Source organism: Lytechinus pictus, chromosome 3, assembly GCF_037042905.1.
Source record: "Lytechinus pictus isolate F3 Inbred chromosome 3, Lp3.0, whole genome shotgun sequence".
Classification (NCBI taxonomy): domain Eukaryota; kingdom Metazoa; phylum Echinodermata; class Echinoidea; order Temnopleuroida; family Toxopneustidae; genus Lytechinus; species Lytechinus pictus.
The window spans coordinates 40633017-40649245 of record NC_087247.1 but is presented as its reverse complement, the minus strand read 5'-3'; the positions used below and the strand labels follow the sequence as shown (position 1 = coordinate 40649245).

The 16229-nt window shown below is 36.1% G+C and overlaps 2 protein-coding genes across 5 annotated transcripts in view; one reads left to right on the top strand and one right to left on the bottom strand.

Annotated features, from left to right (window-relative positions):
* Nucleotides 1-165: 165 nt before the first annotated feature.
* Nucleotides 166-14236, bottom strand: LOC129257243 (ankyrin repeat domain-containing protein 16-like). 3 transcript variants are annotated; one of them, XM_064097059.1, is made up of 9 exons: nucleotides 14088-14236; nucleotides 13099-13316; nucleotides 7448-7848; nucleotides 6938-7060; nucleotides 5202-5299; nucleotides 4519-4670; nucleotides 3775-3936; nucleotides 2587-2665; nucleotides 166-2260 (listed from the first exon to the last, which is right to left on the bottom strand). In XM_064097059.1, exons 3-9 carry the CDS (start codon nucleotides 7810-7812, stop codon nucleotides 2112-2114), a joined length of 1128 nt encoding a protein of 375 aa, XP_063953129.1. In that variant the 5' UTR covers nucleotides 7813-7848; nucleotides 13099-13316; nucleotides 14088-14236; the 3' UTR covers nucleotides 166-2111. The 3 variants fall into 3 exon arrangements, with proteins under 3 accessions (XP_063953129.1, XP_063953130.1, XP_063953128.1); XM_064097060.1 differs by lacking the exons at nucleotides 13099-13316; nucleotides 14088-14236 and adding an exon at nucleotides 12708-13033; XM_064097058.1 differs by lacking the exons at nucleotides 13099-13316; nucleotides 14088-14236 and adding an exon at nucleotides 8104-8288.
* Nucleotides 13289-16229, top strand: part of LOC129257244 (F-box DNA helicase 1-like) — a 33762-nt gene continuing 30821 nt past the window's right edge. Inside the window, exons 1-2 of one of the 2 annotated variants that reach the window (XM_064097054.1) lie at nucleotides 13289-13580; nucleotides 14025-14148. The gene's annotated coding sequence lies outside the window, so the exon portion shown is untranslated. Of the gene's footprint in view, nucleotides 13581-14024; nucleotides 14149-16229 lie in introns of those variants that run through there. The other variant, XM_064097056.1, reaches the window with a different exon arrangement.

Genomic DNA, 16229 nt, shown 5'->3' with positions numbered 1-16229 from the left:
TGCTCCAATAACATCACCTACAGCAAGCTAAGATGGCAGTGTATAACACTATATGACCTCCAATTCATTCCAAAGCTTTACGTTTTCAAATGCTTTATGTGAAACCAGTTATGCTTATTGTACAGAAAGTATGCAGAGAGTCACCAAGATTGTTTGTTTTGTTTGTTTTTATTTCTGTGTTCAAATAATACAATATCAAATGTGACGTGCTTATATGCAAAATACAAAATAATCCATAACATAACACATCATAATAATGAATGATGAAATAGTATAATCATAATAGATAATAAATACAAAATAATGATGTGAGCATTAACTTGACTTTTTGATATTAATAACAATAATACTTCATGAATGCAGGAGACCCCAATAGTGAGTGGTTAAAGCTTGAAAATGATGGTGGCCTCATAAAAAGGTTCATGTGAAAAGATCACTGTAAATTAAATATATCATCTTTAATTTGAATATTTTACCTGGGAATCATTGTAACAATTCTCCCTTTATCAATCCATCTGCAACTCGTATTCACATGACACCACATGAAAAATGCCCATTGGATTTGGCAATGTTCTGAGATTACAAATATTGGTTTCAATTACAATACATGTGAAAAACCAAAAATAAGTCATTTGATGATATCAATTAAAAATTTGAATAACATTATGCAATCCTGCACATGACAATACCCAAAATTTGTTTCAACAATCACCAGAACACTTTAATAAGAGGAAGACATATTGTAGAAATGTCCAACTTCATATTCAATTTCAAATGAAATGACTGTGCAGTAACAACAAGCTGTTGTTACAAGTAGTAGTTCTTAACTTGTTCAACTTTACATTGTAATTGATATTTAGCCATACCTTTTATTGAGTATTCATTCCCATGCATATCACCCTTTTATTATAAATTCATGTTATACTGTGTATGTATTGTAACAGTCATGTCAAAGTATTCTTGCTTTGGTACTAATAAAGATAAGTTAAAATACATCTTTCTAACATCTCTTTTTGCATTATAATCTTTACCCACTCTAAACTTGATTCTGATAAATATGTTTGAATATTACATATCAATTTGCATATCATGGATGACATAATTTTGAATCAATTGACGGGTAAATTATGATTTTGTGACTCTGAACAAGCAAAATTAAGCTTCATTAAGTGAATTCCCTTTATGCTTCACGTTCCTTGAGATATACACTACAAAGTGCTGTTATATTGAAGGAAATAGACTATTTTGAAGAAGAGTGATGATAAAGATGTGGAGGAGAATGAGAAGAAAGGAAGAAGGGAAGCAAATGGGAAAGAGGAGGAGGAGGAGACTTGAGGGTGTTTGTTAATGCAATCCCAACTTCACACTAGTTTGCATTTCCAGTCACATACATGAAGTAGTGTAGGTTAATTGATAATTTTTTTTTCTCTGTAGGGCAATTTTTTTACAATAAAAGAAAACTTGCACGTTTACAGAAGTAAAATAATTATATGAATTATACAAACAAATGCTTCAGCATACTCCATTTCCCCTTTTTTTTAAATTTATGAATGGTTGTCAATCAATCATAATGTATAGAAACATCTTGGAAAGTCCTAGATGATCTAGGTCCATTACAGAAAGAGTCCCAGCATCAAATATTAAATGCAACTTGATTTCCAGCAAGTATAAATAGTGCAACTAGGGGATGCATTGTTTTCTTCAGTTGCACATTTATAACTTTTATTTTTCATGGGGCCTGGTAGATGCAAGATGTGATTCATCCACATAAAAACTGTCAAGTCATGATTTCATTCTAGAAAATTTTGTCGTTTGGCAGGCAAATGTTATTAAAAAATATAATTTTTTTTTTATTACATTTTGTGATGGAGTGTTTGGTATAATTTTGTCCACTCGATAGTGCCATATTCCCCATCTACTTGCCTAACAGCGATTATATGTCTGATCAAGGACGCATCATCAGCTCATGGAGTTAACATTTGAGCAAAATGTTCATGAATTCTCTGGAATCCAAGAGTGAATATGCCATGGACCTCTTGTCAAGAGTTGTTCTCAGCATCGATGTAGATCTCTTCTTGTTCTAAAACTTGATGCCCTGGTCCTAGTTAGTGTCATGACCCATCAAAGAGTAGGACCACATCCTCCTGTTGAGCTAGATCCTTGGGTAGCCTTCCACTTTCATCCCTCATCATCTTCGCATTGTGTTGAAGAAGAGCACCGACACAGCTAGCTTTCTGACTGCCTGCTGCAATATGTAGGGCTGATAAAAAAATAGGCTCGTCAGTTTTGATATCTTTAATACCATGCGGCTTTAAAATCTAGCACTACTTTTTTTTCCACATAACACATGATGCACTTTTGGTAGTCCCAACTATATTAATCAATGGCAGGATTGTTGACATTATGACATTGAAGAATGTAGACCATGCAGTAGGAGATCAATTAAAAAAAGACATTATTTTTACTTGTATTATCTAATAGCCGAAGACATCTTTGAATAGTTTTTTTGTTTCTAAATGGAGTCATGATTTTTGTTTACTCTTTGGACCAATTACAAAACAGCATATTACTACAGTGTGTACCAACCTGTTCTACCCTTGTTATCAGTGATGTTGATGTCTGCTCCAAGGGTTATCAAAGCCTCAATAACTTCTACTTGACCCTCCTGTGATTAATACATAAATCATACAAGAATCATGATAATAGGTAACAGAATGTGATTTTGACGCAAACAAGTTAGTTATAGGGGTAGTCCATGCTGAAAAGTAATATCAAAATAAATAAAATAAATCTAGATGAACAAAATATCAAGGATTTCATCAAAATTATGAAGAAAAAAAACCAACATAAGTCATAACTTTGTTATCCTTTGTCGGAATTTGATGAAATTTTTAGTGTGACTCTAGTTTTACTTCATCTTTTCAAATCATATCATTCCATCTTGAATTACACCTTTAAGAAGAAACAAAAAATAAATGTTTCATGCCAGATTGTTCAGATATCATCAAATTGCATTTGGTGTTGATATGCATGTTAATCGATTCTAGCTAGAAGATATAGATGTCATTAATTTCTAGGTAAAAATGAATCAAAATATCAATGTTGAAAGCTACAGTCTACTAACATTTAATACATCTGAATAAAGCTTATGCAAGTACTTAAACTGAAGAATTTTAGCCATAACATGCACAACCTACTGCCTGAATAGTATTAGATGGAACTTTGAAGAAACAATAATCTCTTTGCTCTGATTTCTCTCATTTACCTTATTAATAACACAACTATAAGCACAAAAATAGAATTAAAAAATAATGGATATGCTTCTTCAATGGCGTATGTAAATGAGGGTCAATGACTTTTTAAGTGTTTGGCCTTGTCCTTATCATTGCTTAAACCTTATTTTGCAGCAATTTGGGAAATGGGCCCTGGGTATAACACCGCATTATTATTGTGATAAGTAGGGATCAAAAACTGCAGCCACATAACTCCGTAATGTTGTGGCTTTTTAGCGGATATGTTGATATACATGCTCACATGCAACTTGCAAACAATCATTCTATTGTTACACAATCATTGCATCTGTCACAAAAACGAATGATGCTTAGCTTTTGATGATGATGTGTATCAGCTCTTTAGATTACAGTATTCTAATATTGAGTTCTTTTTTTGGTATTCTGAGGCATATATCATACAATTGTATTGCGGTATTGATGTACAAACAGGGTAATACAGAAACAAAATAAAATTAAAATTTTCCTTATCTGTTTCACGTACCTTTGCAGCTAGGTGCATGGGTGAGAGACCACCAGTGCTGGTAGTTGTATCCAAACTGATCTTGTATCTTTTTGCCAGAAACTCCACAGATTTTAAGCTCCCTGCCTGGGCTATAAGATGGATTGGCTGACGACCCAAAACATCAGTCTTCTCCACATCAGCCTAAAATGGAGACAACACAAAGAGGAGAAATGACTTCTGAAATCATTCACAATTCATTGATTTTTTAATTAGACAAATTTCCTAGAACAAAATTATGTTTTAGACTTCTGTTTTAGACTACCATCAAAGGAAACAGCCAACTTAATTATTTCCCAGATAAATTCTCCATTTGGAGAAATCTAAAAAATTATGGTATAAATTTCAACGATATATGAAAATATAAATCATAAGTAAAAAAAGCAATATTTTATTGCTATGCTCCATTTCCTTGCATAATCTCCCTTATAAATAATTTCATATTTCACTTCATTTATTTATTTCTGCAACTTTGTCATAAACAAATTTAGAAAGAAAATACAAAAAGAAGAGTATGAAACAAAATATTTTATTGCATCAAAAAGATATTTTGGAAAAAGGTGTATATAATTACAAGCAAAGCAATAAATAAAGTTGTATTTTCTAAGACATATCAATGAAAAAATTGCAGGCGTTACCACTATAAGCTTAGCAGACTGCGTGACAGTCCTCATCAAGGAATTTTTTTTTCATACAAATTTTGACTGATATAAGATTATATCTAACCTTGTGTCTCCCTATGAGTATCTCTGAAACATCTACATGTCCAGCCCTCAAAGAATCCATAAGAGGTGTTGAACCGCAGCTATCTTGCTCATCTGTCTGAAAGTTACATCTGTCCATCATCATCTCCACAGCTGCTACACACCCATGCAAGGCTGTCAATCAATGGAAAGGCATAATTAAGAATAAGACTCACAAGATTTAAAGACTCATCTTGATCAGCCCAGGGTTATAAATCATACCATTGTATCTCATCTAATATACTATCTTAATCAGAATAATATTGAAATTACCTGGAATGAATACACAACTAGTGGGATAATTCAGGTTCTTCATTTCAAGATTACATTATTAATCTGTTGAGTTTTTTTTAATAATTCCTATTTGATGAATTATCCAGTTAATTTATACATGGAGATGCACTCCGGCTTTGTATCAGAATGTAACAACAATCAATTACTGCATTATTTTCTTATTATGTAAGAAAGTAAATAGTCATGGAAACAGATACATGCACAAAGGAAAATTGAGGCTAGAGAGTAAAGGTAGATTGGGAGCCAAAATAATATATCTTACAGGAGTTACAATTCTGTGAAAAAAAATGTAACAGAACTGCACTCTAATTGATTGATAATACAGTAGTGCTAGTATTTTATAGAGCTTATTAAGGTATCTCAATATTATACCTGCTGTATGCAAAGGGGTACGTCCATTTTTGCTGACAGTGTTCCACAAGTCCATAGAAGACTCCAGGAGAAAATTCAGAATATCAACATGTCCTTCCCTGTATAAGGAAAAGAGAATATACAGTTGGTGGTATTGGGATGGGGGGGGGGGGGGGGTATAAAACGTTGTTAGCATTGATTATTTTGATGAAATCTGTAGTATTGATTGGTTGAGAAGCATTAGGCTCCGACTATTACGATAGTAATTGTTGAGAATATCAGTGCTTAGAAACTATTCATGAATTGGTGCCCAGTTGCTGGTCAGAGAGTAGGTGGGGAAAGTGCATTTTTCACTATTATAATGTAATTTTCAAAACAACTACAATGGATTTGCTAAGACTTTAATTATATACCACTAAAGGGGCCTATTAAATTTTCAAAATAATGAAGATAAAATCTTCTACGACATGGCCAATTTTACATATTTGCATTTATATGATAGAATTGATTTATGAATAACTTATGACAAAAAAAGTAATCTTTGAGCTTACACATTTTGTTTTCTTGCAGATTTTCCATAATGGGGCACCATGTGGAAAACTCAGCTCCCTCAAGTTTTATTTGGTTTTATTACACCACTGATTACGATTACTTTTAGCACCAATCTCACCTACATGTACATCTAGTTAAAACATATCATCTTGACATTGTAACTAAATTGACAAAATACAGTCACTGTATAAGTAACAAGATGGTTCATGTACCAAGAGTCTTGCCTGATTTTGCAATGCAATCAATAAAATATGCAATATGATCTTTTAAACCCTAGATGACCTCTGACCCCATCATCCTCATGAACAAACATGTGGTATTACCCAAGAATCATTTGTACCAAGTGTAAACAAAATTTATCTGGAAATAAAGAAATGAGAGCAAGTTGACCTTTTGACCCCTAGATGACCTCTGACCCCATCATCCTCATGAACACACATGTGGTAAACACAATGATCATTTGCACCAAGTGTGAACACAATTGATGTAGAAATAAAGAAATGAGAGCAAGTTGACCTTTTGACCCCTAGATGACCTCTGACCCCATCATCCTCATGGACACACACATGGTATTACCCAAGGATCATTTCTACCAAGTGTAACCAAAATTGATCAGGAAATAAAGAAATAATTGATGTAGAAATAAAGTCATGGGAGCAAATTAACCTCCCCCGATGATCTCTGACCTTATCGTCCTCATGGACACACATGTGGTATTACCAAGGATCATTTGTAGCAAGTGCGAAAAAAATGATCCGGAAATAAAGAAATTATAGAGCAGTTTGAAAGAAAACTTGACCTTTTGACCCCTAGATGACCTTTGACCCCATCATTTGCACCAAGTGTGAACATAATTGATGCAGAAATGAGGAAATGATAGCAAATTGAACAAAACCTTTTAAAAAAAAACATGACCACATCATTTGACCTTTTGACCCCTAGATGACCTTTGGCCCAAAGATTCTCATAAACTCACTTGTGGTATAACCCAAGGATCATATGTACCAAGTATGAACATAATTGATGCAGAAATAAAGAAATGGGAGCAAGTTGAACAAAAACTTAAACATTTTCGAACAGACTAACAAACTAACAGACCAAAAGGGAAAGTGATTACTAAGTCTCTTCCGAACTTTGTCAGGCAAGACAAAAAGGTGTCTGCACGATATATTTTTCATATTACTTTATGCCAATTAATTACTTACCTGCTGGCAATATGGAATGCATTCCATCCATCTTTATTACAAAGTTTTGGATTAGCTCCCGCATGAATAAGTGACTTCACAACATCTAGTTTAGGCTTCGTGCAGGCAAGATGAAGAGGGGTCCTGTTGAAATACAGAAATTTGAGAATCAACAATATACCAATTTCATTAAAAGGGTAATCTATAAACTGTTATTGCTTAAACAACTAAATAAAACTTGAACTGTTGGTTAATTACTAGTATGCAGAGTAAGTCTTCATTTTCCTTGTTAAACCCCAGAACAGAAACAGTCAATGAGTGATCAATATAAGAGTTTCTTCCACATATAGACAATTAGAAAAACAATCATATTCAATGAATGACCTCAGTAGGATTCTTTATTCAATCATCTTAGAAAGCTGGAATGTAACGAATTACAAAGTGTTATGAAATTAAATATATTTCAAAATCTTGCCCTAATTGAGGTCTTTACAATTCAACATAAGCCTGTTAAAATAAGTGATATCTTACCAATCAGCCCTTTTGAGGGGATCTACCATAACACCTTGCTCCAAAAGATAATCAACACAATCTAGATTGCCCATAGCAGATGCTTCATGTAGGGATCTCTTTCCATCTAAGTTAGCACTCTCTAAATCCACTCCTTTGTTGTGCAACCACCTGATGATAGTGATGTGACCCTGTCTGGCTGCAAGGTGGATGGCTCGATCCCCTGAGCGTGGATTTGACTTCTCACATAACTCTTTTGCATGTAGTTGTTTACCAAGTTCATCTCCACTGATGCTGAGATCTTGAGCACTGGATATGATTTTCTCAACTTCAGCAATGTCCCCTTTCTGAATGGCTGTGTGGAGAACTTCTACAAGCTTCTTCATCACCCAAGAGTTCTCACTTCTAATACTCAAGAGAACCTATCATTTTGGAATAAAAAGAATTTGCGATTAAAAAATCACATTAACTTTTGTCTACTCTAAAATTAAAATTAAGTCTTTCTGATCTAACAATAACAAAAATCGATATTTCTATAGCACCTTTTCAATTAGATTCATAGCTCTTTGAGATGCAATCCATAATAATTACTAGGCAATTACAGTTTTAATCATTCTTACCCTCTGTAACTTAGTTCAGTCAGTACATAGTTAAGAGAGATTTAAATAGTTTTGTACCTGATGAACGGGAGTGGCTGTACTACCAGTAACGACAATCGCCTCTACATTACACATTTCAGTACATCCTCCAATGGAGTGAATCCTCAGCCCAACCTTTCTACTCTTCTCCACTAGCTTTATCCAGTGTTTGGCCATCCCCTCCTCAAAATTAAAAAGCCCTTCTTAAAACATGCCTATCATCCCTCCTCAGCACATGCCCGCACCTCCTAGCCCTATCAGTCTTCGCTAACAGGTTCAGCACTTCTTCCAAACCCAAACACCTGCATCAAGTCCTCTGAGTTCTTCCCATCCATCAACTTCAAACTAGGTATTGCTCTCACCATTTCTCTCTATGTCCTCAATATTCTCAAATGTTTTTTTTTACTCAAACACAAAATCTCATACCAAAGAGTCCAATCATTCATCTTCAAAGGATCTTCCTAAACTTCACTCCAAGGCACAAGAACCAAACATTGCTTTAGCTGTCACATGTGTCTCAGATCCACTACCTACACTTCCATGAACACTGGGCACTATTTGACAGGTATGAATACTCCAATGATTTCACCCCTTTACCCAATTTGTCCTCCTGTTCTATAATCCCTTCAACTCTTTTCTAGCATCGTCAACAAATGAAATTTCTTACTAAACTTGGTGTTACCTACCTCAGCAGGTGAGGGTTCATGTAATAATAATAATAATTTTGTATACCGCAAATTAATTGCCTCTAAGCGGTTGAGAGAAAGGGAATGTGAAGTGAAAAGAAAAGAAATAGAAATAGAAATACTTCGCATTACAAAATGTATAAAAAACTAATATTACAAATTACAAATAGTCCTCACCAGATCATGAATAAGGAATACCATTAAAATTGACCAACAAACATCTGATATGATCAATTTAAGATTTCAAGAGATGATTTTAAGTATAACTTTAAATGTATTAACATAGTTAGCATCGCAAATTTGTTGTGGGAGATTGTTCCAAAGAAATGAAGCTGCATATTAGAGAAAGAACGTTGACCATATTGTTGAAGTATGAGATTGAGAAAGGAGAGATTGAGAAGCAGAACGTAGAACTCGAACAGGCTGATATCGAGGATGGAGTTCAGAAAGGTATGAAGGAGCGAGACCACGATATGACTTGAAAGCAAGAGGAAAAATGTATGCTGTACTACACTACCTGCTACACTGTGTAGCCGTAGTGTAGTGTAGTGGAGCGTACACAAACCATCACCTGGGGTAGGGGTTATCCTCATCATCTTGGTTCACCTACTGTGGATCCACTTCCCACATTTCTCTCACCACACCTAATTTGACTTACCCTCTTCATCCCTTTTTTTCTGCCTTCCAAAGATTTATATGAAGAATCTAACACAGTCTCTCAAATGCTTTCTTACGGTTACAATTCCAAATCTTCTTCATTGGTCCCTCAATTGTATCATTCGTCAAAACAGTGCTTCCACTTTTCCCAAAATTCAGGAAATTTTGGGAATTTTTTTACTTTGTCCAGGAAAGGTCTGGGAAATCCGAAAATTACAATTAAATAACAATTAAACGTAGCAACTTTTAACATTCATTTTATATTTAGAGAATTGTTTACCTTGATAGGTAGCTCAAAATTTTCTACTCGCGCTCCACGCTCACATTTCATAATTTTGTTCCCATTTTTAAAGATAAAAATATGTTAAATTCCTTGATTTTGGTCACTTGGACCAAATTTAGGCTCACTGTATTATTGCCCGATTTTCTTTAAAGATCAAATTTGAAAATTCCATGAAATATTTATGAATTTCAGGAAATTTGGGATACAGTTTCGGGAAATTTGTTTAGGATCTGCGGAAACACTGCCTAAGAACCAAATCATCAGCAGACAGCAGCATGATACAGCAACTGTCTCATCAATCCTTCCCGATAAACCACAAGTCCACATGGCTTTGTTGGCTTAATGTTAATATCTTTTGCATTACAAAAGCATTGGTTCCATTGAGATTAGACCAGACAGTAGTGAATTTGATATAATGAAAACAAGAAACTTGACAGAAATTCTCTAAGAGTATTAGTAACAGGGGCAGATCTAGCCTTCGCCAATAGGGGGCCCCAGAAATTTTTTCAGCCATATTTTCCCTGATTTGCCGCTCGAAGTTGATTTTGTTTCTTTGAATGGGTAGTCCTAATAGTCACTTCTTAGCTTTATTTTTATAAATCAACATAAATATATAATAATCTCATGTAATCCTTATTTAAATTGTGCAAGCGCAAAGCGCGAGCTAAATAAAAAAAAATGTACTTTGTCCTAAAATTTGAAAATTATGGTCAATATTTGTGATCCTGAACAAGATGTGTATGGAACTAAATAATTACTGCCAGCGTGAAGCGCGAGCAGAAGGCGTTTTGAACTGATAGAAAGATTACATGTTAATGAACTGCTTGCAATTAGCCATGACGACATTACATATTTTCACCAATGAAAAAATGCGAGCGCAAAGCGCGACTGATTATTTTCCAAATTTCTACCTAAAGAATGGAAATTCTAAGCACTTTTTGTATTTGGGAACAGGATGGGTATATACATGTAATTAAACAATTGATGCGAGCGCGAAGCGCGAGTGGAAAAATTCGAGATTTAGACCTAAAAACGGGACACTCTATTCATGTTTTGTAAATCATGAAAAGGATGAGTAATTGCAGATCTTCCTACATTAATAATGCAAGCGCAAAGCGCGAACAAAATTTTTTTGGTATTCTAAAAAAAATATTCTGAAACTGGATGTTTTAAATATAGAACAAACTGCATATCTAAATAAACAAACGGGCGCATGTTTCAGATTGAGACCTAGAATCTGGGCATTCTAAATACATGTTTCATCATGAAAATCAATAAAGCGAGCGCAAGCTTAAAATATTTGATATTCCAATCTAAAAATGGGTCAATTTAAGCTTAATATTTCAAGCATTTTGTATAAAAATTGAGGTGGATATGGATTGCACTTCATAAAGAGCTGGTATTTTTCATTATTATTACTTTGAGTTTTGACATAGGACTGGGACATTCTAAGGAATTTATGCCATCATATCAAAATGATGACTATCTTCCTATTCCTCTTCTTAAACGCGAGATAAAACTTTTTGATATTCCATTCTGAAAAAGGGATAATTAAAAAAATTAACATCTTATTTATTAATCTAATAAGCCTCATGAGAGCGCAAAGTCTGTTAATATTATGGCCTGAAAACTGGACATTTCAAGCACTTTTGTAATTATGAATAGGATGCATTAGTTAATATATTTTTAACAATTAATGCGAAGCAAATCGCATGCCGAAATTTTTGAAACTGTCGCGAATTAATATTGAGATATACATATCGAGCGTGCAGTGATACGTTTTGACAATCATACCTGAATAGGGATATTTTGAGAACTTTATGGAATACACGAAAATAATAGGTACCTGACAAATCAAATTTTGGGAGCGCGCAGCATGAGCAGAAATTTTGATATTCAGACCATATACTGACATTTTTACAGAGCACTCTTTAAAAATCAATATGTACATCAAATAAAATAATGAAAGTTTGATTTCCGAGCTGAAATATGTTTGATCTCCAAACTTGATATTTTAACCTCCATATTGAGCAAGATATGTAAATCACCTGACAGGCAATGCAAGCCCGAAGCGTGAGCGAAAATTTTATATAGTGACATGACAGATTGTTTTTATTTTCCAAGTCTTCCCCTCATCTTATTTTATTCACTCGTCTTCCTCCTCTTCTTTTTTTCAACTCTTTTGCCCCTCTTTTTTTCTTCTTTTTTTGCTCCGCCAATATGGGGGGGGGGGCCCGGGCCCCTCTGGATCCGCCTAAAAGTATGAGCAAGATTAAAGTCCCAGACTAGTCAATCTAGACCCACTCAAATCAAGGGTTCATTACATGCCGTTGCGCACAGAAAATCAAGCCATAGAAGTCGCATGTTTTTTTTATAACGCATCCCCGGGGGGGGGGGGGGGGGGCAAGTCAAATGTGTTGCTGTACACACGCATGGCCAAATTATTTCCATAATTTATAAACACCCCCTAAACGAGTTTTTCTCTGTGTGCAAAATAACCCCCTAAACAAGTTTTTTGCAGGCTTTATTTACACATTTTAGCGCCTAAACAAGTTGTTGCCAGAATATGACCCTGGGGAAAAAAACATACCTAAAATAAGTTTGACCCTGCGATTGACCAGTGACCGGTCACGCGTGTGTACAGCAAAGTATTTGACTGACCCCCCCCCCCCCCCAAAGGCATCGCAGCACGCACAACACACTAGTTAGAAATCCACTGCCAAAAGCGGTTCTTTGTGCGAGGTTAGTATACTATTAACCTCGCACTAGTGTGAGTGATCTAGACCCTTCGGCCTTTTTGGATGTGCTTTTCATTCTGTTGTAAAAACTAAAGGTGATGAGGGTGAACTCGTGTGTTAGCGATGTGATGGCACTAGACAGGCCTATATACGTTGCAATAAACGATGGCGAGTGGGTTAAACTTATTGACAAGTACAACACTGACAAGGATTACGACTCACGAATACACGAATGGGTTACTTCGACGGTACAAAACAGTGACAACAACTAATACTCACCTGACACTTGCACAAACGATGCCACACGGTAGAAAACAGGTATACTAAATCTGCAGACTTCTAATAACAGACCACGGCGCCGGGTGGGGAGCAGCTGTGTTGGTGCGTCCACACTCGTTGGCGTCTCGGGGTCTTCTCTCTGTGGTGTCTGGATTCCATCTCTCATGCACCAGCTTGTGTACGTGCTGTGCAACGCACACACGTAGCAGGCGTAGGAGCATATAAAGGCTCCTCCAATCAGGAGCGCTCCTCGCATACACACAGCACATACACAGACTTAACATACATCAACATATGTCAATACATAGATTAATACAGACTAATATAGGGTACTGCATGTACATGGCCCAATTACTACATTTTTTTGCTCACACAAATGATCCCAAATTACCTGTAACGTTCTGACGTTACTCGTTAGCTGTACACGTTGCCTCTAGCCTCTCTAGCAGCTAGCCTCATCTTTTTGAACAGACAAGAATCTTCCATGACCAACACCGGCGATTACCATGTATCCGTGGGTATCCTTCATCATCGGGTGTTGCTGCATAAATGTGCATTAAGTGGGGAAAACCCGAAAAGGGGAAACCCCTCTCTTCGTGTAGTTTTGGCCTATTTCAAGACAAATCAATTATTTTATTTTTTCATTTGAATTTTTAAAAGTCTAATAAATTAAAGAAGAAATTCAAAGGAATATTCAAAATCCGATACTTTCAAAATAATGAATACAAAATTTAATCTCATTCATATTTTTCATATGATTGTGCATATTTGATTAACATTGCTCTGAGTGATAATGATATTTGCCTTCGTTTCCAATGCATCACACACCAGCGCGGTAGCCGATACCAGTCGAAGTCTGGGGCCATAACACCAGTGCCATTAGACCAAAAGCTTCGGTCTCTGTTATGTTGGTTGTTCAGCTGAACTCCGTTGGCTTCACTCACCAAATACAGAGACCGAAGTTCTAGCGCGATCTGTACAGGGGACTCAATGGCCATATGTTTATGTACTTAAGATCGGATAAAACAGGGAAGTGAATTTGCGCGACAGCCGAGGTAAGTCACTGTTTTTGTTCCTTTTAACTTGATTTTTCTCCGTTTCTTGGCAATAAATGCCAAGAGGGAATGTCAATTTGTATTTTGGTCGCATTAATTTTCAAAAAAAAATTTCATTAAAGACAAAAATTGAAGAGCCCCGACGGGGGGATTTTGCATTGCAAGTCCCCTAATGGTGGCTGCACGATAGCGAGCCGTCTGTGTATGAGAGAAATAAAAAAAACAAAATGTTAAAAAACTCCTCAAAACAGACGGCTGCCAGCTGTCTACAGTGCCATTAACCCGCAATACGTGTGAGTGCATTACTATTAGATCAGGATTTCACCTTATATTTTAAACGGTGTGGCGTCAAACAAGTGCAAACCTAGATTATCAAAGTATATTGCGTAAGTATGAAGTATGCCTGTAGCTTTTCATTTAAAATATAGTCTATAGATGATGTAAATCAGCAGTGGTTTCATGTTTTTTTTAGTACATAGTCATAAGTCATAACTAAGTACCGGTATATTTAAATGATAAAGCTGAGGATGAATTTATTCCTTCTGACTGTAGTAACATGTGGTAAACTAACCAAGGGAGCTCCGGCCTGCTTCGCGGGCCAGAGCCCAGGAGTAGACCGTGCAAAACGAGGGAGACACGGGACTGCAGATTGGGGTCTCGATAGTATATAATCTTAATAAAATGTGGAAACAGAAATTATGCACTTACCACGATTATATGGATTATATGGACCTCGATTATAAGGTTTTAGGAAATTGGCAAAGCCGATCTCCTAATATTTATATAAAAGTTAGGTCCTACCTTAATTCTTGCTCGCCAGAAGATAGAATGGGATCCAGCCGCTCAGAATCTCAGATAAATTGCACAAATCCGTGAATAGAAATATATACACTTCACAATTTCAAATAGATTAGAAAAAAGGGATAGATGTCACAAAATGTCTCGCGAAGTAATGAGCTCATTAATTATGCAGAGAATATAGACTTCGAATGAGTGGAAGTGACGGTAAGGAATAAGATTGGAAAATGCAGAGAAATAATTAAGTATAAGTTGATCCTCCACAAGATTTGATTCGATCCTCACTAGCAGCTGGATAAGATGGTCAGCGTGAGTGGACAGGACGAAGGCAGAGAGTAGAGTGATGATGTGATGGAGAAAACAAGTTGTTTTTACCAACATCAGAAAAGGTGAGACAAAGAAATAAGCGCCAAAAGGATGGCATAACACAGTTGAAAAGAACAAAGAAGAGAGAGGTAGACTGTGAGAAAAGCAAACATGCCAGCATCTCTGTAGTGATGTTGTATACCTGCAAGTTCATCGCAATAAACAAGAGACAATGAAAGGATGTTTGCTCCAAGTCTAGGAACAAAAGAAAGGTTGTTTCTCAATATAAGAATGTGTTTGCCAAGTAGATTTGGACAGGAAATTGTCTTGCTCTGTGAATGTACAGTCTTGTAGTACATACACATGGCGTGAACAAGTGAGAATATATGAACTTGGAAATAAAAGAAAGAATTTATATACATATACAGAATGTTGAAATATAAATGAAAATATATACAAGGAAAGAATATATAGATGTAGATATATAAAAAGATATAGTCAAGTCACTACAGTAGCTCCCCCCTAGATTTGTACCGAATAGAAATGTAGTATCAAATCGACAAAGGAAAGTAAAAGGGAACTTGGCTATATAAAACAAGAGAATAAAAGGAGTGGAAACACTAGTGAATTTTGAGACATGTTTCAACCGTCTCCGAAAAATTGAATGAACTTGGCAGGAAACCTGACATGGCGACCAGAACGGGTCTTACGAATTTCGGGAGGCATGTGCTTGTCATCAGAATCCACTGCCAAGTCCGTGGAGTTGGATTGTTGATGAACTTGGTCAGGTGGATCTTGATGATAAAATGGAGTGGTAGCCTCCTGCTCGATGAAAGCCGGTTTCAGCCTGTCGACACTGACATTTTCATGTTTACCATTATAATCAATGGTATAATACTTGTCAGTGCGACGGATGACTCGGAAGGGTCCTCTGTATGGAGGCTGCAGTGGCTTTTTAACAGCATCATCTCTTAGAAAGATGTGAGATGAAGAATGCAGTTCAGGATGTACCTGTGTTTGAGTTTGCTGTTTTCGAGTAGGAGTGGGATGTAATTCCCGCATCATTCTCTTTAGTCTGTGGGCATAGTTAGATGGGTCATCGGCAGAATCAATTTGTGAAGGAGCTACAAATTGTGCAGGTAGAGTGACTGTAGTCCCAAACACAAGTTCTGCAGCAGAGCATCCAATGTCCGCCTTGATTGCTGTGCGTATTCCTAGCAAGACTAAAGGGAGTGACTCGGTCCAACGGACCTTGTTATGAGCTTTGAGAGAAGCTTTAAGTTGGCGGTGAAAACGCTCCACTAAACCATTTGCGGCAGGATGGTATGCTGTTGTGCGGATGCGTTTAGTGCCGAGGAGGTTG